The sequence below is a fragment of the Camelus dromedarius genome, chromosome 12, assembly GCF_036321535.1.
Source record: "Camelus dromedarius isolate mCamDro1 chromosome 12, mCamDro1.pat, whole genome shotgun sequence".
NCBI classification, from domain to species: Eukaryota; Metazoa; Chordata; class Mammalia; order Artiodactyla; family Camelidae; genus Camelus; species Camelus dromedarius.
Genome location: NC_087447.1, coordinates 28,763,220 through 28,777,548, shown reverse-complemented (window position 1 = coordinate 28,777,548; position 14,329 = coordinate 28,763,220). Strand labels below are relative to the sequence as shown.

The following is a 14,329-nucleotide window of genomic DNA, read 5'->3' as shown; positions in this document are numbered from 1 at the left end:
CTAGCATTTGAAGGTCTCCTTTGAAGCCTAATGAAGATCAATCAATTAAGTTTTAAAATTAAAGACTCTACAATATTGTGTTAGTGGATTAATATTTAGAGAGAAAGACAATTAAGATTTAATGAAGGTAAAACACCAGCTTCTGTAATCAAGATAGCATACTTGATCTATGAAATAGACCTTACACATAGCTACAGAGGAAAAAGCAAGCTAATAGTTTAAGGCTATGTAAATAAAACAAAAGAATTGGCAAATACTCCTTTTTTGTACCTTTGTAAAATGTTATTGTTTGGTAGTGATTCTTGTTCAGGTAATTCACTTTTCAAGCTCCTGTTGTCTTCACATATAATAAATGTAGACTCCAAATCTTCCTGTCCATACTCTTTTCTTCTGCGGAGAGGGAGATCTACTTCACGTAACATTTTCAGGGAATTATCACTGTTTACATTTGAGCTGATGGACTGACAGATGGTAGTATGTGATGATGGTTTTAATGTCACTGTAGATGGATTTTGAAAACTTTTTCTACAGTCTTCTGGAGTATACACAATGGGCTGAAGATCTCTGCTGAGAGAATCATTGAGCTGCATACTTTCAGACAGTGTAGACTTCTGAGCATGTTTTGCTTTTAAGGGAGAAGGCATTAATTTTCTTCGGGTTCTTTTTTGTGGAGGAATTTTAACCACATTAGATTCACTTGAAGATGTGCCTGTTCAACAGAATTAAAAAGAAGCTCAATAATTTGCTTAAACAGTTTTCCAATAACCCTATCAGTTAAAGGAAAAAAAAAAAAAACAAAAACACAATGATACAGTATATATTCTGCCAAATTGATAAAAGTTTAAAAGAAAGTAAGTTAGAAAGAAGAAAATTACTGCTAGTAACTTTAAAAAAGTTAATAAACTCATCATAAAGAGATTCTATAACAGAAAATAATACCAAATGGCTAATTTCAATCTTAAATTATAGATATAGCTATCCTGAGATGTTGGGTAATTATGGAAACAAACTCCAACCAGTAAATGTAGGCATCTCTCTAAGGATTTGCACTTGACTCTCCTGTTCTACACTCTCTTATTTCTAATTATCCTCTTGCCACTGCCTTTTCAGTTACCTGAGTCCCCAAATAATGGCATTTTTTACCTTTTCCTTGCATTTCTCATCTTCACCAATCCCACCTTTCCTACACTTACAGTTAATAATTCTGATCATGTCATTCTTCTGTTTAAAGATGCTTAGTAATCTTTAAACAGAAATATAATATTAGAGATTTTTAGTAGGGGAATTCTTGTTCCTTGCTCCAAAATTAAGAGACAAATTGTTTTGTTTAAACTTAAGTGTCAATTCCCACAGTACTACACAACCTTAAATATTTAAGCACACAAGCCTAAATACTTAAGTACTTAAAGACTTCTCAAATATCTTTTTTAAAAAAATGTACAAAATAATGACCTAATTACACACATAACAATAAACTTGATCAGCTCCAATGTCCTTATGTTACATTTCTTAATTTTTATTTTTTCTGCTTTGCCTATTTCATTCTGGGGAACTTCATGGTATCTGACATGAAGTAACTTTGCTTGGAGTGTGCTATCTAGGGAGGTGACTATAATGTGTAGTTCTGCCCATGTTTTCAAATCATGCAGTAAAATTTCCAATTAATGTTATATTTGCTTTACAATATAATACTAACTTAAATAACACTGAAAGCAGAATAGATTAAGTGCTATGTATTTCAATAAAGCAATTCAAATGTTCAATCAAGTCAGAAGTACACTTGTAACAATCATCAACAGTACGTGCATTATTCTTATTATGTTGGTTGACAATAGGCTCTGAGATGGCTAGGTTGACAATTACCCTCTAGGAAATACAATTTAAAAGCAGGAAGGAAAATATGATCCCTGTTCTACTAAGGAATTTTACTTTTCTGAGAACTAGATAAATGAGATCCAGATCTTAAAATAATTTTCCACTCCCTTTAACATGACATTTGTCAAATTTTCCATTACCAGATATTTTTATACTAATGCTGCAGTGTAAAGACAGTTACTTTTCTCCACTGTGCTGCTACCACCAATTTGGTGGCTATTAATAGTGGGAAGATTAACTTCTTTTCCCGTGAGAGGCAGCAGGGGTACACAGAGGATAGAAAGCTGTATCAAGGATAGAGAACTGAATTGGGAGTCAGGAGACTTGGATTCTATTTCTGGCTTCACCAGCGACTCACTTTATTGACCTTGGACAACTCACTTGTTGTATAGGCATTAATATCCCCTAGAAAAAAGGGGGATACTACCTTTCTGTGTACAGAGAATTTTCTAGGATTAGATAATATCTATAAAACACTTAAGGTTCAAGGAAAGGCTCTAGAAATATAGGCTTCAACTGCTACTATTACGCTGTTCACAAGGTAAGTTGTAATTTTCTTTCCAGTGTTCCATCAATACCTAATGCATCGTTATCACTAAGAGAATACATTTCAAACAATAGCTCACTTTCGTTTTATCAGATATCCAGTTCAACAAGGCTGATGATAAATTGTAATATAAACCAAAGGTGGTGTGAAAACAGGCACATCTAAGTGTTATTTGAACATGCAGGCTTCAAAACAACATTCTAAAACTTAGAACACAATGGAATAGAACATCTCAAGGGATAAGGATTATCCAGAGTAACTATTTTTCTTGCATGTATCTACAGAGGGGTAATCTCTGGAGTGGCAGTGGGCAAATTCCCATGAGAGCAGACCACATTTTCCCTGCTGCTTACAAAGAGCATGAAAAGGCGGCGGGGGTGGGGGGGTCTTCTATACACCAAAGAGATATCCACCTGTTCTATGGGATAATTTAAACATATGCTCAATATCAAGTTTTGATATAATCAGACTGACTAACAATTTGTCAATGAAAGCAATAGTAATCTTACAATGACATATCTTTACCCATAATTCTGCTCTCTTGATAGGATATGATAACTTGAAGGAGAAAGATGAAGATGTGACCAATATCATTGTTTTACTGGGCCTGAAAGAGATGCTACAGACATACAGCATGTACAAAATACAAATCCAGAGGGTTCTTTTCCTTTGATCCTTTCAATTATTAAGTACAGATAAAATAGTAAGAAGGGAGCAGAAAACAGATGGCCAATTTAGGACTACTTAGGCTGACTAGTTGCTAAGAAAGGTTCAAAAGATAACCAGAGCAAAACATGATTTAAAGGCTTAAATTAAAATTCAACAGTCAACTCACTTTAACTGTAAGGGGACAATGACTCCATTTATTCAGTGAAAACTAAAAGCACATAATTTTATTTTGAATATGATTTCCAGAATATATAATTATAATAATAAATAGTCATTCTCCTTTAGCTAGTTAGGTAGTGGCGTACTTTGTGCAGGTATGGCAAACTGGAGAGTATTGGGTTAGGGGCTATTGGATATGCTGGGTCTATGTCTATAAAAGAGGTTTGCTGTATTTTTCCATTACAGCATGTGCAGTAACTTTCCAGAAAAGCAGGCTTGGGGCACGTGAAGTTTCCCAAGTCAGCCTGGGAAAATACTATCTAAGAGGATTCTGCAATTCTTGGGCCTATAGAATGGAAATGACAAACAATGAACCTGGAGGCAGATTATAATTCTTTAAAGAAGGGCCCATAAAGTGAGAAAAGGAATCATGTAGTTACAGACTTTCAGAATAAGAGACCCTTCTAGATGATGATAGTTAGTCAAGGAAATACCTCAGCAGTGGACGTGCCACACAGGAGGGAAAAGGAACTTAAATATGCATTGTTATAAGGTAGGCTCTTGTAAACTGGGATGGAAAAGAGTGGCAGCTGCTTGGGAGGACGGCAAGTCTTCTCTCCAGGGTCTCTCCATCTAAGGAACCATTCTACACATCATACACTTGAGTATGGAAGGTAGTACACATCTTATGGTCTGAAAAATTCTGTTATTTCTAGACCATCTCTTGGAACTTTTAACTCCCCAATGTATTGTAGGTGTACTGCATTTCTATTGCCCTTAAATGGTTATGATCCATGGGTACATGAACGACTGGTTGAAACTCAGGTCCAGCCAGTGGTGACAATAAATTTGTTGATCTCAAGAAAACGAGAGAGGGCTAGTGTGACTGAAGTGTAGTGAGTTAGAGGGAGGGTAGAATTGAGAAGCTAGAGATATTGACAGTGGCCAGCTTGTTTTGGGGTTTATTTATAAGATAAGGGCTTGGATTTATTCCAAGTGCAAAGGGATATCTGTGAAGGATTTTAAGCATGGGTATGATGTGATCTGATTTATGTTTTAAAGAAAGATTGCTTTGCTTACTGGGTGGAGAAGAGAATACGAATGGGCAAGAAACAAGAAACTCAGTAACAAGGCTATTGTTATAGCTCAGGCAAGAAATAATGAGAGCTGGGACTCGAGTGGTAGTAGCAGTGATGCAGAGATGTGGAAAGGTGTTGTAATCAGACAATCAGGTAAACTTACATAAAGTAAATCCAGAACATACGCAATGACATACATAGGTGTGATTAGCTGCCTGACACTAAGCAACAAAGATAAGGCATTCATATAAAGGAGTAGTATTTATTAATTTTACACAACTTAACAGAAATTGACAACTTTCCATGAAACCATGAATCATTTCCACATGCACAATTACAGAAAAGTTCAAAAGGTCCTAAGCATCATTCCCTCATACTTGGCATTCTCTTATTACTGACATTCTCTTCTCCCCACCCCTACTCATCAGGCTTGAGGTCCTGCCCCCTTGAGGAGCTCTGATCCAAGTAAATGCAGGTGTCTTCGAACCTGCTTCCTTCCCTTTCTAGTTTGGATGCTCGTGGACCTGAGGCAGTAGATACACTTTAGGGTTTGAGGATATGATTTCTTATTTAGAGATGATGGGTGTTCTTATCATGCTGGGGCAGGGAAAAGGAAAGAAGGAGAAGGAGGCTAAGTAGGAAATGGTTCTAGAACAAGGGTGGCAGACAGAAGAAAAATTATTGAAAATAGACTTTGGCTCCTAGGAAGTTGTACAAAGGGTGACGTGAGGGGAAGATTTAAGTTAACGGAGTGATGGGAAAGGGCATCTCCCTTTAGGTTGAGCACTGGACTTTCTCTGCAAATTCGTCTCTAGACATCCCCAAACAACTGAAACAGATTCACCCTCAGTTCAGACACAGACATACTATGATTTCAGATACAAAAGCTGACTGCCCCATTCCCGATATCTTGTTAATTATCCTATGCATTCAATTCATTAAAAAGGAACCTATGTATTTTAAACCCATGTTTAGTGAAGTTTGTAAAAGCAAAATGTGGTCCTGTAAAGAATACATTCATCAAATAATATACATGACATACATGATATTAGAACCTTTTCTTTTTGGTAGAGGAGGAAGTTAGAAAGGCACTGAATACCTGAAGTATTTCTTACTAGAAGAACCAGCCCTTGGTTGGCTCTGCCTTATATGCCTTGCCTTTGAAACTTCCGTAGTATCAGAAGGGATATGAAGGCTAACTTTGCAAAAGACAACCAATTTTAACCACAGTGGTAACCTAAGTAGAAGCACGCAACTCCCCTCCCAGATTCCCTTTAAAATGACCATACAACAGAAATAGCAGATGGATGGACCTGGAGATTATTATTCTAAGTGAAGTAAGTTAGAAAGAGAAAGAAAAATACCACATGATATCACTTATATGTGGAATCTAAAAAAAAGGCCACAAATGAACTGATCTACAAAACAGAAAGAGACTCACAGACACAGAGAACAAACTTATGGTCACCAGAGGATAAAGAGGGTGGAAAGGGATAAATTGGGAATTTGAAGTTTGCACCTCTTGGGGAATGATGGAAATGTTAGCTATCTTTATTGTGGTGGTGGTTTCATTGGTATACACATTTATCAGAATTCATCAAATTGTACATCTGAAATATGTATAATTTACTGTATAGGAATCATACCATAAGAAAGGTGTTTAAAAAAAAGAAATAGGAGAAAACTTGCCCTGGTGCTGGTAACAACGGAGGAGTATCATCTGCACACCAGGACTCTAGGGGCCTTCATGAAGGGTACTGTGTAGCTAGAACTGGAATACAGGAAGGCATGGAGAGAATAACATATAATATTCCCTCACTTCATCCTTCAATGCTCTCCCCGGGAGTTAAGTAAAAGACACTGGCAGATGGCACTAAAGTTCCTTAAATGAGGAACAGGGATGAGGGGGTAGGTAGGATAAAGGGTGAGACAATGCTATAAAGTAAAATGGTGATATGTGAACACTAGCAGCAGCACTAAGAGGCCCAAAGATTCGGTCCTGGTCCAGCTGTCTCAGTGCAGAAAGGAACACTGAACAGAAAGTGCCTAATCCCATGGGCCTTGTTCCCAGCCTTGGTGGCCACACCACACATGTTGGGCAAAGAGGCAAAGTTTCTAGCTGAGGTTACCTGAGGACCTGATTTTTCTACCTCCCTAGGCTGTGAAAGCCATGAAAAGGAATGAATTCTCCCCTCTATTTCTGGACCTTAATATCTACTTGATTATCAGCAAATTATGGGCAAAAGCATACTACTAATCAGCATAGAGGAAACTCACTGGACCAGTAAGAGGATAATATACAGGAGTGGCAAAGCTGGCACACAAACTCAGGCTTTCTTGATAATCCAGGTGTCATGTTCTACCTATACCAAGCTCCTACCACAGGGAGAATTTAATCAGTTAGGACAATGGCTAAATAAAACATGGGGCATTCACAATTACACTGTTTATAAAGCCACATTTTACAGATTATCTGATGATTTGGGAAAATGTTCATGAAATGAAATAGTAAACAAATTTTACATACAGCATGATCCCAATTTTGAAAAAGAAACAAACAAAAAACTATCAAAACCAAATCAAAACGTACATACAGATCCTGTGAACAAAAAGGGGAGAAAAGTCACAGGAAACAGAGCAGAAGGAAATACGACACAATCCATTAAAACACTTATATAGGTAATGGCTGGGGAAATTCTGAGCAATTTAATTTCCTTCCTTAAAGATTTAATTACTTTTTATAATAAATATATGCTATTTTTATAAAATTACAAACAACATTTTTTTTTTTTAAAGAGGAATGTTAGGGATAGGAGGGAAGAAGCCAATTAAAAAACCAAATTCTTTCAAGCCTCAGACTTTCTCAGGAATTGGAGGCATGAGGTTGTCTCTGAAGGCAAAGGGTGAAGCTAAAAACCGGAGAATTGGCTGAAAGTCTGTATAAGGAATGTAGGGCCCCCTCTCCCTCAGGAACCTCCTTGCCCCATCACCATCACCTGTACTGCCAGATAACTGCTCCTTTGTCACCGTGTTAAGAGACATGAGGTTTTATTCTCTGGACAGGTTGCAGACCTGGGGCCCATATACACAGCTGACACTAAGGAGAATAAATAATTTCTCAGTAATGAATGTATGCAGGTTTTTCTCCTGCTTCTCTAAAATACTGGTAGCCAATCTTATATATCCCCTAAATGGGAAATCAAATACTTCTTTTTAGATAAACCATAAAAACAACAAAAGAACTAAGTACTGACATTTTCAGGCTTCCTCAAACTAACGAATTTCCTGGAGATAGCCACAAAGCAAAGCTCATTAGCTGAAAGACCTAACTAGGTACACAGAACACAACCAGGATCATCAGATATTTGAGGATATGATTTCAACATGATAATCAAGATATACAACTACACACAGGAAAAAAAAAGTGAGAGAAAATAGACAATGTAGAAATTGATAAGTATCTTAGGATAACAATAATTAATATCCTTAGAGAGATGAGAAATTATTACATTCATGAAACAAAACCAAAGTGCTATGGAAAGAAACACTGAATTACAAGAAAGAGTTCTGAGAAATTTAAAATGAGAGGGAAAAAAAAGTAAAAATAAAGGTTGTAAGTTAAAGTTGAGGACATCTCCCAGAAAGAAGAAAACATAAAAAACATAAATCAAAAGAGGTAAATACTAAAAAACAGATAACAGAATAAGAGGATCAATCCAGGAGATCCAACATCAGATTACTAAGTGTTCCAAAGACAGAACGGAAAGAAAGGAAGAAAAGTATTATGGAGGTTTATGCATGTAAGCATGTATATGTCATAAATACATAGACGAACATTTCTGAGAAAGAAAGGTCCACAAACTGTTTAGTATGACTTAAAAAAGACCAGCACCAAGGAATAGCGCTGTGACATTTCAGAATACCAAGGATCCCAAAATCTCTCGGGGAGAAAAAGTCACATACAAAGTATGGAGAATAAAAACAGCATGATAGTTGACAGCAACACTGGAATCACAAAATCAATGTCTTCTCAGTTCTCAGAAAAATTATTTCCAACCCAGAATTCTATACCTAGTCAAACAATCAGAAAATGAAGATACTTCCATACATGTATTGTCTAAAAAGATTTTACTTCCTATGCACCCATTATCTGGAACCTACTGGAGGATGTATTTTTGTAGAATAAAGGGGAACAAGAAAGAGGATGGAGAAAATGTCAAATACTACATACAGAAATCGTAAAACTGTACACGAAAGAGGATTTACACATTTCTTGGCTCAACAGGGAATGATATTTACTTAAAAACACTCTAGGGGTTTATTTTGAAAAAAGTGAAAGACTGCTTGGGCAAAAAGGGGAGAGAAGAAAATGTATATACATTGTAAATGAGTTAAATTCTTATCTTCTAAAATAATAAATGAGTAGATAATATCTAAAATTGGAAAAAATTTAAACAAACAGAAATCAGCAATATAAATTTGAAATTTAGAAATTAGGAGGAAAAATCAAAAGAAATAGCTAAAAGAGGAATAAGAATTGGGAGCGGGCAGCAATAGGGCAAAGAATACTTCTACAAATATTATAGTACTTGTTAGCTTTCTAAACAACATACAGGTATTATTTTTATAAAAATATAAACTGAATTTTAAAAGAGGTGGAGGTGGAGAGGGGGAGAAAAAGGAGGGGAAGGGGGAGTGGAAGGGGGCCAGAAGAACAGACACATATATATGCACAAACATGCAGGGGTTTTTAATGAAGAGAAAAATAGTCAAATTTTGGGACTATAAAAGGAAAAAGCAGACCAAGATTACATCTCTTGCTTGTCCTGGAAGAGCTTTACTCAAAATCTGTGGACTGTGAGTAGGGTCAAAACTGTGAAGCTTTACATTCAAAAGTCTAACTGAAAGGTGTAAGCAAATAGCATGAAATGAAATGGGCAATCAAACAGAAGGGTAAAATGAACATTCTAGGCCTAAGGGAGGTGGGGAAGATCTTTACTTAGTCCCATTCACCACTGGCTTACCACCTCATTCTCCAACCCATGTTTCCCCTAGTATATAACAAAAAGAAAGAGGCCAATTATCTACTTAGTAGCGTTTAAAGAGAGCCAATAAAAATGTGACTCAATCAGCAAAAAAGGGAAAATCATTCACTACGTTAAGAATGGGCAGAACGGATTAAAAGTTATAAATCCCAGGAATGCAGAAAAATTCCTTTTCTTCAGGGAACAGGTACACCACTTCTGAAATCTGAGTGTTGGCATGTGTAATTTTGATATGCTATAAAGTTTATAGAGAATAATGGTAGAAATAAAAATAAAGTGTAGATAGCAAAAACTGCTAAGAGATAAAAGACACATTTTCTGTGAGGATATGGATTAATCAACCTGTTCTCAGATATTTTAAGTGTCCTAAAGATCTCCAGCTTTAGTTATATTTCTTAGACCTATCTTCACATTTAGATTCCATATTAAGATAAGATATACTTTAATTTTACAGGTTTGTTGAGAAATATTCAGATGATTAAACTGAGAGGATGTCACTTTAAGGATCAAGAAATTTTCTATTATTATTTTCAAATTAACTGGGATTTAAATAATTCTAAAGAACAGTTTGGGAACTACCCAGAGAGAAACTGTTAATTGAAAAACAACTTTGATATTGCTTTATTTATAAAAGTCTAATACAGCTATCTTGAAATTCAAGAGTATCTTAAGGCTTATTAATATCTCACATAATTAAAGGCACATATTAATGAAAAAACAATATCATATACCCTATTGCTATTTTTAGAGTCATGAAGCTTTTCTTAAAAGTGACAATTTAGCAAGAATGCACATAATAATGCTAGAGATTTATCAATCAACCAATCAACTCCTAATTTAGGGAAGAGGATAGGCAATGAAGTTATATGATTAAATAATATAACTTTTCAAAATGATTACGTACTACAGTTTAAACCAGGATTTTAAAAGTAATCAGAGATAGGGCTACTGAAAGATAGAAGAGCCCTAGGATAAGTTTTGCTTAATGAATCCAACCCTAGTCTTTGTAATACTTATCCATTAATAGTTTAGGAAACATCTTAAAATATTTATATGATGTTTTAAGACATCTTATATACAACTGAAAATGTGCATTTCAGGATAAAGTGGTTAGTGTTCTATTCATCTGTTCCCGCATTATGGCTAGAGATTCCCGTTTTAAAAAGTTTGTTTACTGTAAGTCCATACAGAGACTTAAAAAGGAAGTCAGACAAAAACATTTTGTTGAGACTGCCAAGTTTTAGAAGCATTTCAAAATACTTTTAAGGATTAAAACCACTTTTAAAACGAACTCTAAATGCAAGCACTAACGTTGTAGATTAGATGGTGAAAAAAATACAATTTTCATCAGTAATAGTCCAAATTCTAATACGTTACTTAGATTACAACATAAGTACATTAATGTATGCATAGTTCGTATTGTATTGCATAGAATAAAATATGCTATCAATATAAACAACAGCTTAATATCCAAACAAAAACAGTGAAAATAATAATGAAATTAGAATTACTTTGCATGCCCACTAAATTATATTTGCTAAGTGGTTAAAAGAAATTATGAGTAAATATTTGATGACTGGTTAAATGGTTAATGAAGTAAACAAAGTTTAGATATTAATCTATTTGCTATCACCCTCCAAACTTCTGAAATTTTAAGGAATATGATCAAATAATGGCAATGCAATAAAAGCAATAAATCAGATATTTTGATTCTTTTAGTGAAATATAGGAGAGTCTCATGAAGAAGTATATGAAAAAGACATTTGAGAAACTAACTGCCTATACCTCAAAGGAAACATCTAAAATTGTGTTTACTGGCTGTATTGTTCTTTAAGCTATTTAAGTCGACCTGTGAGCACAATCTAGCTGTTTTTCATTATTTCTATCTTTCAAATATTTCAATTCTCCAAGAAGCCTATCCCACAGATCTGGCCAAGGACTCTGAAATGTTTCCAGTAGAAAGCAGGAAAAAACAGAGTTGCTTCATGTCTATCTTTCTAGAAGTAGTTTTAAGAAATGTCAGTATAGTTTTACTTTTAAAAGATTTTTTATGATATTTATTTGTACTTAGCATAAAAAATTTCCTTAACAAGCCCTTAGGATTAAATGTTACATAAATATGTGTATATATATAATATTACATATATTTCACTTCTTACATGATCCTACTAATATACAAGGATATTACATAATTTAAGATAATTATACATTATATACAATATCCTCATACATTAGCAGATCAGGAAGAAACAAAGTTGCCTGTAAATGAGCTAAATCTTCATCCCTTAGAATGAGTTGATAATAACTAAACATAGATAAATCAAGAAACAGCATTATAAGCACACTGTTCAGAAATATTAAGTGAATACTAGAAGTTTGTTATGTCATGTATTTTAATAGAAAATAGAAAAAACAGACTTGTTTTATGTCAATTTTCCTAAAAGTAGTTTTAAGAAATGTCAGTATTTTCTTACTTTTAAATGAATTCTTTTAATTACTATAAGAAATGCCCTTAAATCAATGTATTATTAATAACAAACTAAATAATTTTAAACCAATGCCTATTACAGAGAAAAAGGAACTTAAAACTTACCCATAAATGTTTCATAGTAGCAAAAAATGAAAGGCCCAAGCAATATAAACTCTTACTTTATGACATTCTCACATCATAAAAATCATGTAGTTTAGCAATATCTATTTATTTTACTGAGTTCCCATTTTAAAATGGTCATCCTAATCCCTTATTAATTATAGCCAACCAGGAAAATCACAATGGGGTTCATCTCATAAATAGAACCAGAATTTAGTACTAGATGATTTTAATGTTCACTAAAACTTCCTTATTTTATAATTTGTTGCTCATAGTAAGAAAGTAACATGCTCATATATTAATCATATTTGTTGTTGGCAGAACTGAAGTCTCTTGTTAAGTTACCAGGGGGAAGTCATGTAAAGAAACCAAGTAATACAAAGTAATAACATATATAAATATAATTAAAATAAAGACCTAAAAATACAAAATTTTCTTCACAGACCCAAAAATATGAATAGAAGGCAACATACCACTTCAACCCCCCAAAACTGAGATTCTATCACCTGACTACTACCACTAGAAGAGAACATAAGTGTGAATGAAATGCAGATAAATACCTTTAGAATTTAAAATTGAGTTATATAAAAATTAAAAATCACCATAAATAAGAGAAAAAAAGTATCATATATAGCAAAGGGTTTAGAGCTCTTATATGAATATATATATGTACATATGTGTGTGTGTGGTCATCTATCAAGAAAGAACTCTCACAAAATAAGAAAAATGAAAGATAACAGAAAAATAAGGCAAAGGAAATGAACAGGTAATTAATTCAGAATGAACTACAAATAGACAAAAGCACATGAAAAAAAATGTTCACCTTCACTACCCATTTTTGGTGGTAGACTATACAGTTAGAATAGTTCTGGAGAATAACCTGACAATGTATATCAAATGCTTTAAAAATGTACAGACCCTTTGATCTAACTATTCTACTTTTTAGAGGCTTAGCCTAAGGAAATAATTAGACAAATTTGCAAAATACATACACACACACACAGAGATATAGTGTGTTTAGTAGAGTGTTGCTTATAACAGCAAGAAAGTGCAAATAGCTAAATGTTCATTAGCAACTGATTAGGCAAATGTAATACACAGCTAATAAAATGACAAATTCATATTTAATAGGAAAATGTGTGTATCACAAGTGGTTCAGTGAAAAAAAGCAAAACAAGGTTAAAACATAAGTGAAAGGAGCAATAAACCTCAAAATAAATTGATGAAAAAACTGTTTTTGACTGTCAATGAAGTCAAGAGTTTGTTGGGCAGAGGGAAGGCAGGGTATGATAATTGCTACAACAGTGGAATGAAAAATACAACGGAAATGTACAAGACTGAGTGCAGGAAAGGGGAGAGAACTTATTAATGGGAAGGTTTCACAAAAAAGGCAGTACCTGAATTGGACTCTCAATGAGCCTAAGGATTTTAATGGGTTAGGATGTGGGATGGAGAGGAAGCAGCACTCAAGACTGAGGGAAAAGCTTGGAAACTGCAGAGGCAAGAAAATGAAAGGACGTTTAAGAGAAGGTTGGGACACCAAGTGCCATATGGAAGTGAGTCTGCAGCTTGACACTGGACTGGGAAAGCCTTTAACGCTCTCCTAAGTAAGGGGTCTGCACTCCACTAGGAAGGTCATTTTAGTGTGAAGAGTAGCTCTGGAGAGGGCAAGATCAGAGAAACGGAGTATAGTTTAGATATCACTATAATTATTCATTTCTTACATCAGATTTTTCTCAAAGTGTTTTAAAATAAACTGAATTAAGAAACATCATTCTATTCACTCCCTCTCTGTTTAAATAAATCTCTAAAACACAAGAACTGTCAATTTCATGTGGTTTCTTAGGTAGGAGGGGTCTATACTTTTTTTTTCAGCTTTTTGAAATTTTCCACAGATGGTTCCTTTAAATAAAGAGACGAGATAATTTATCACTAATGAGTTAAAAATCCCCTCTTAAAAAATGGGCAGACCTTCTGGGGTCATCTTTTGATGTGCCATATCATGTGTCCTGAATGATTTTACCCAGAGGAACTAATTTATCAAAAGCTTAAGACTGCAAATGTTAGAAGATTTACAGAGCTGTACCTTAGTACAGTAAAAAGCAGAAAGCAGTATTTAGCAAACATGAGTCACAGTCTGCAAAGTAGGGTTCATGACAGGGAGACATTGATGAATGGGATTAGATCTAATTGAGGTTTGGTACAAAATGATGGCAAGGATTTTTCTTTTGCTAGCACTCAAGTTAATATGTACGTGAGCAAGTATTTTGGGAAACGATACTAAATTAAAATTAGTTGGCAAAGTTCTAAAGTGAAATCAAATATTAATATATGCATTTCAATAAACACGTCTAGGCTACAAATG

General features: G+C 34.4%; 1 protein-coding gene across 1 annotated transcript in view; it reads right to left on the bottom strand.

The window, feature by feature from the left end:
• The window catches only part of KIF18A (kinesin family member 18A), a 73,306-nt gene that overhangs the window by 8,724 nt on the left and 50,253 nt on the right, over window positions 1–14,329 (bottom strand). The window contains exon 14 of the mRNA XM_064492486.1: window positions 271–709. Coding sequence (XP_064348556.1) covers window positions 271–709 — 439 coding nt within the window. The remainder of the gene's footprint in view (window positions 1–270; window positions 710–14,329) is intronic.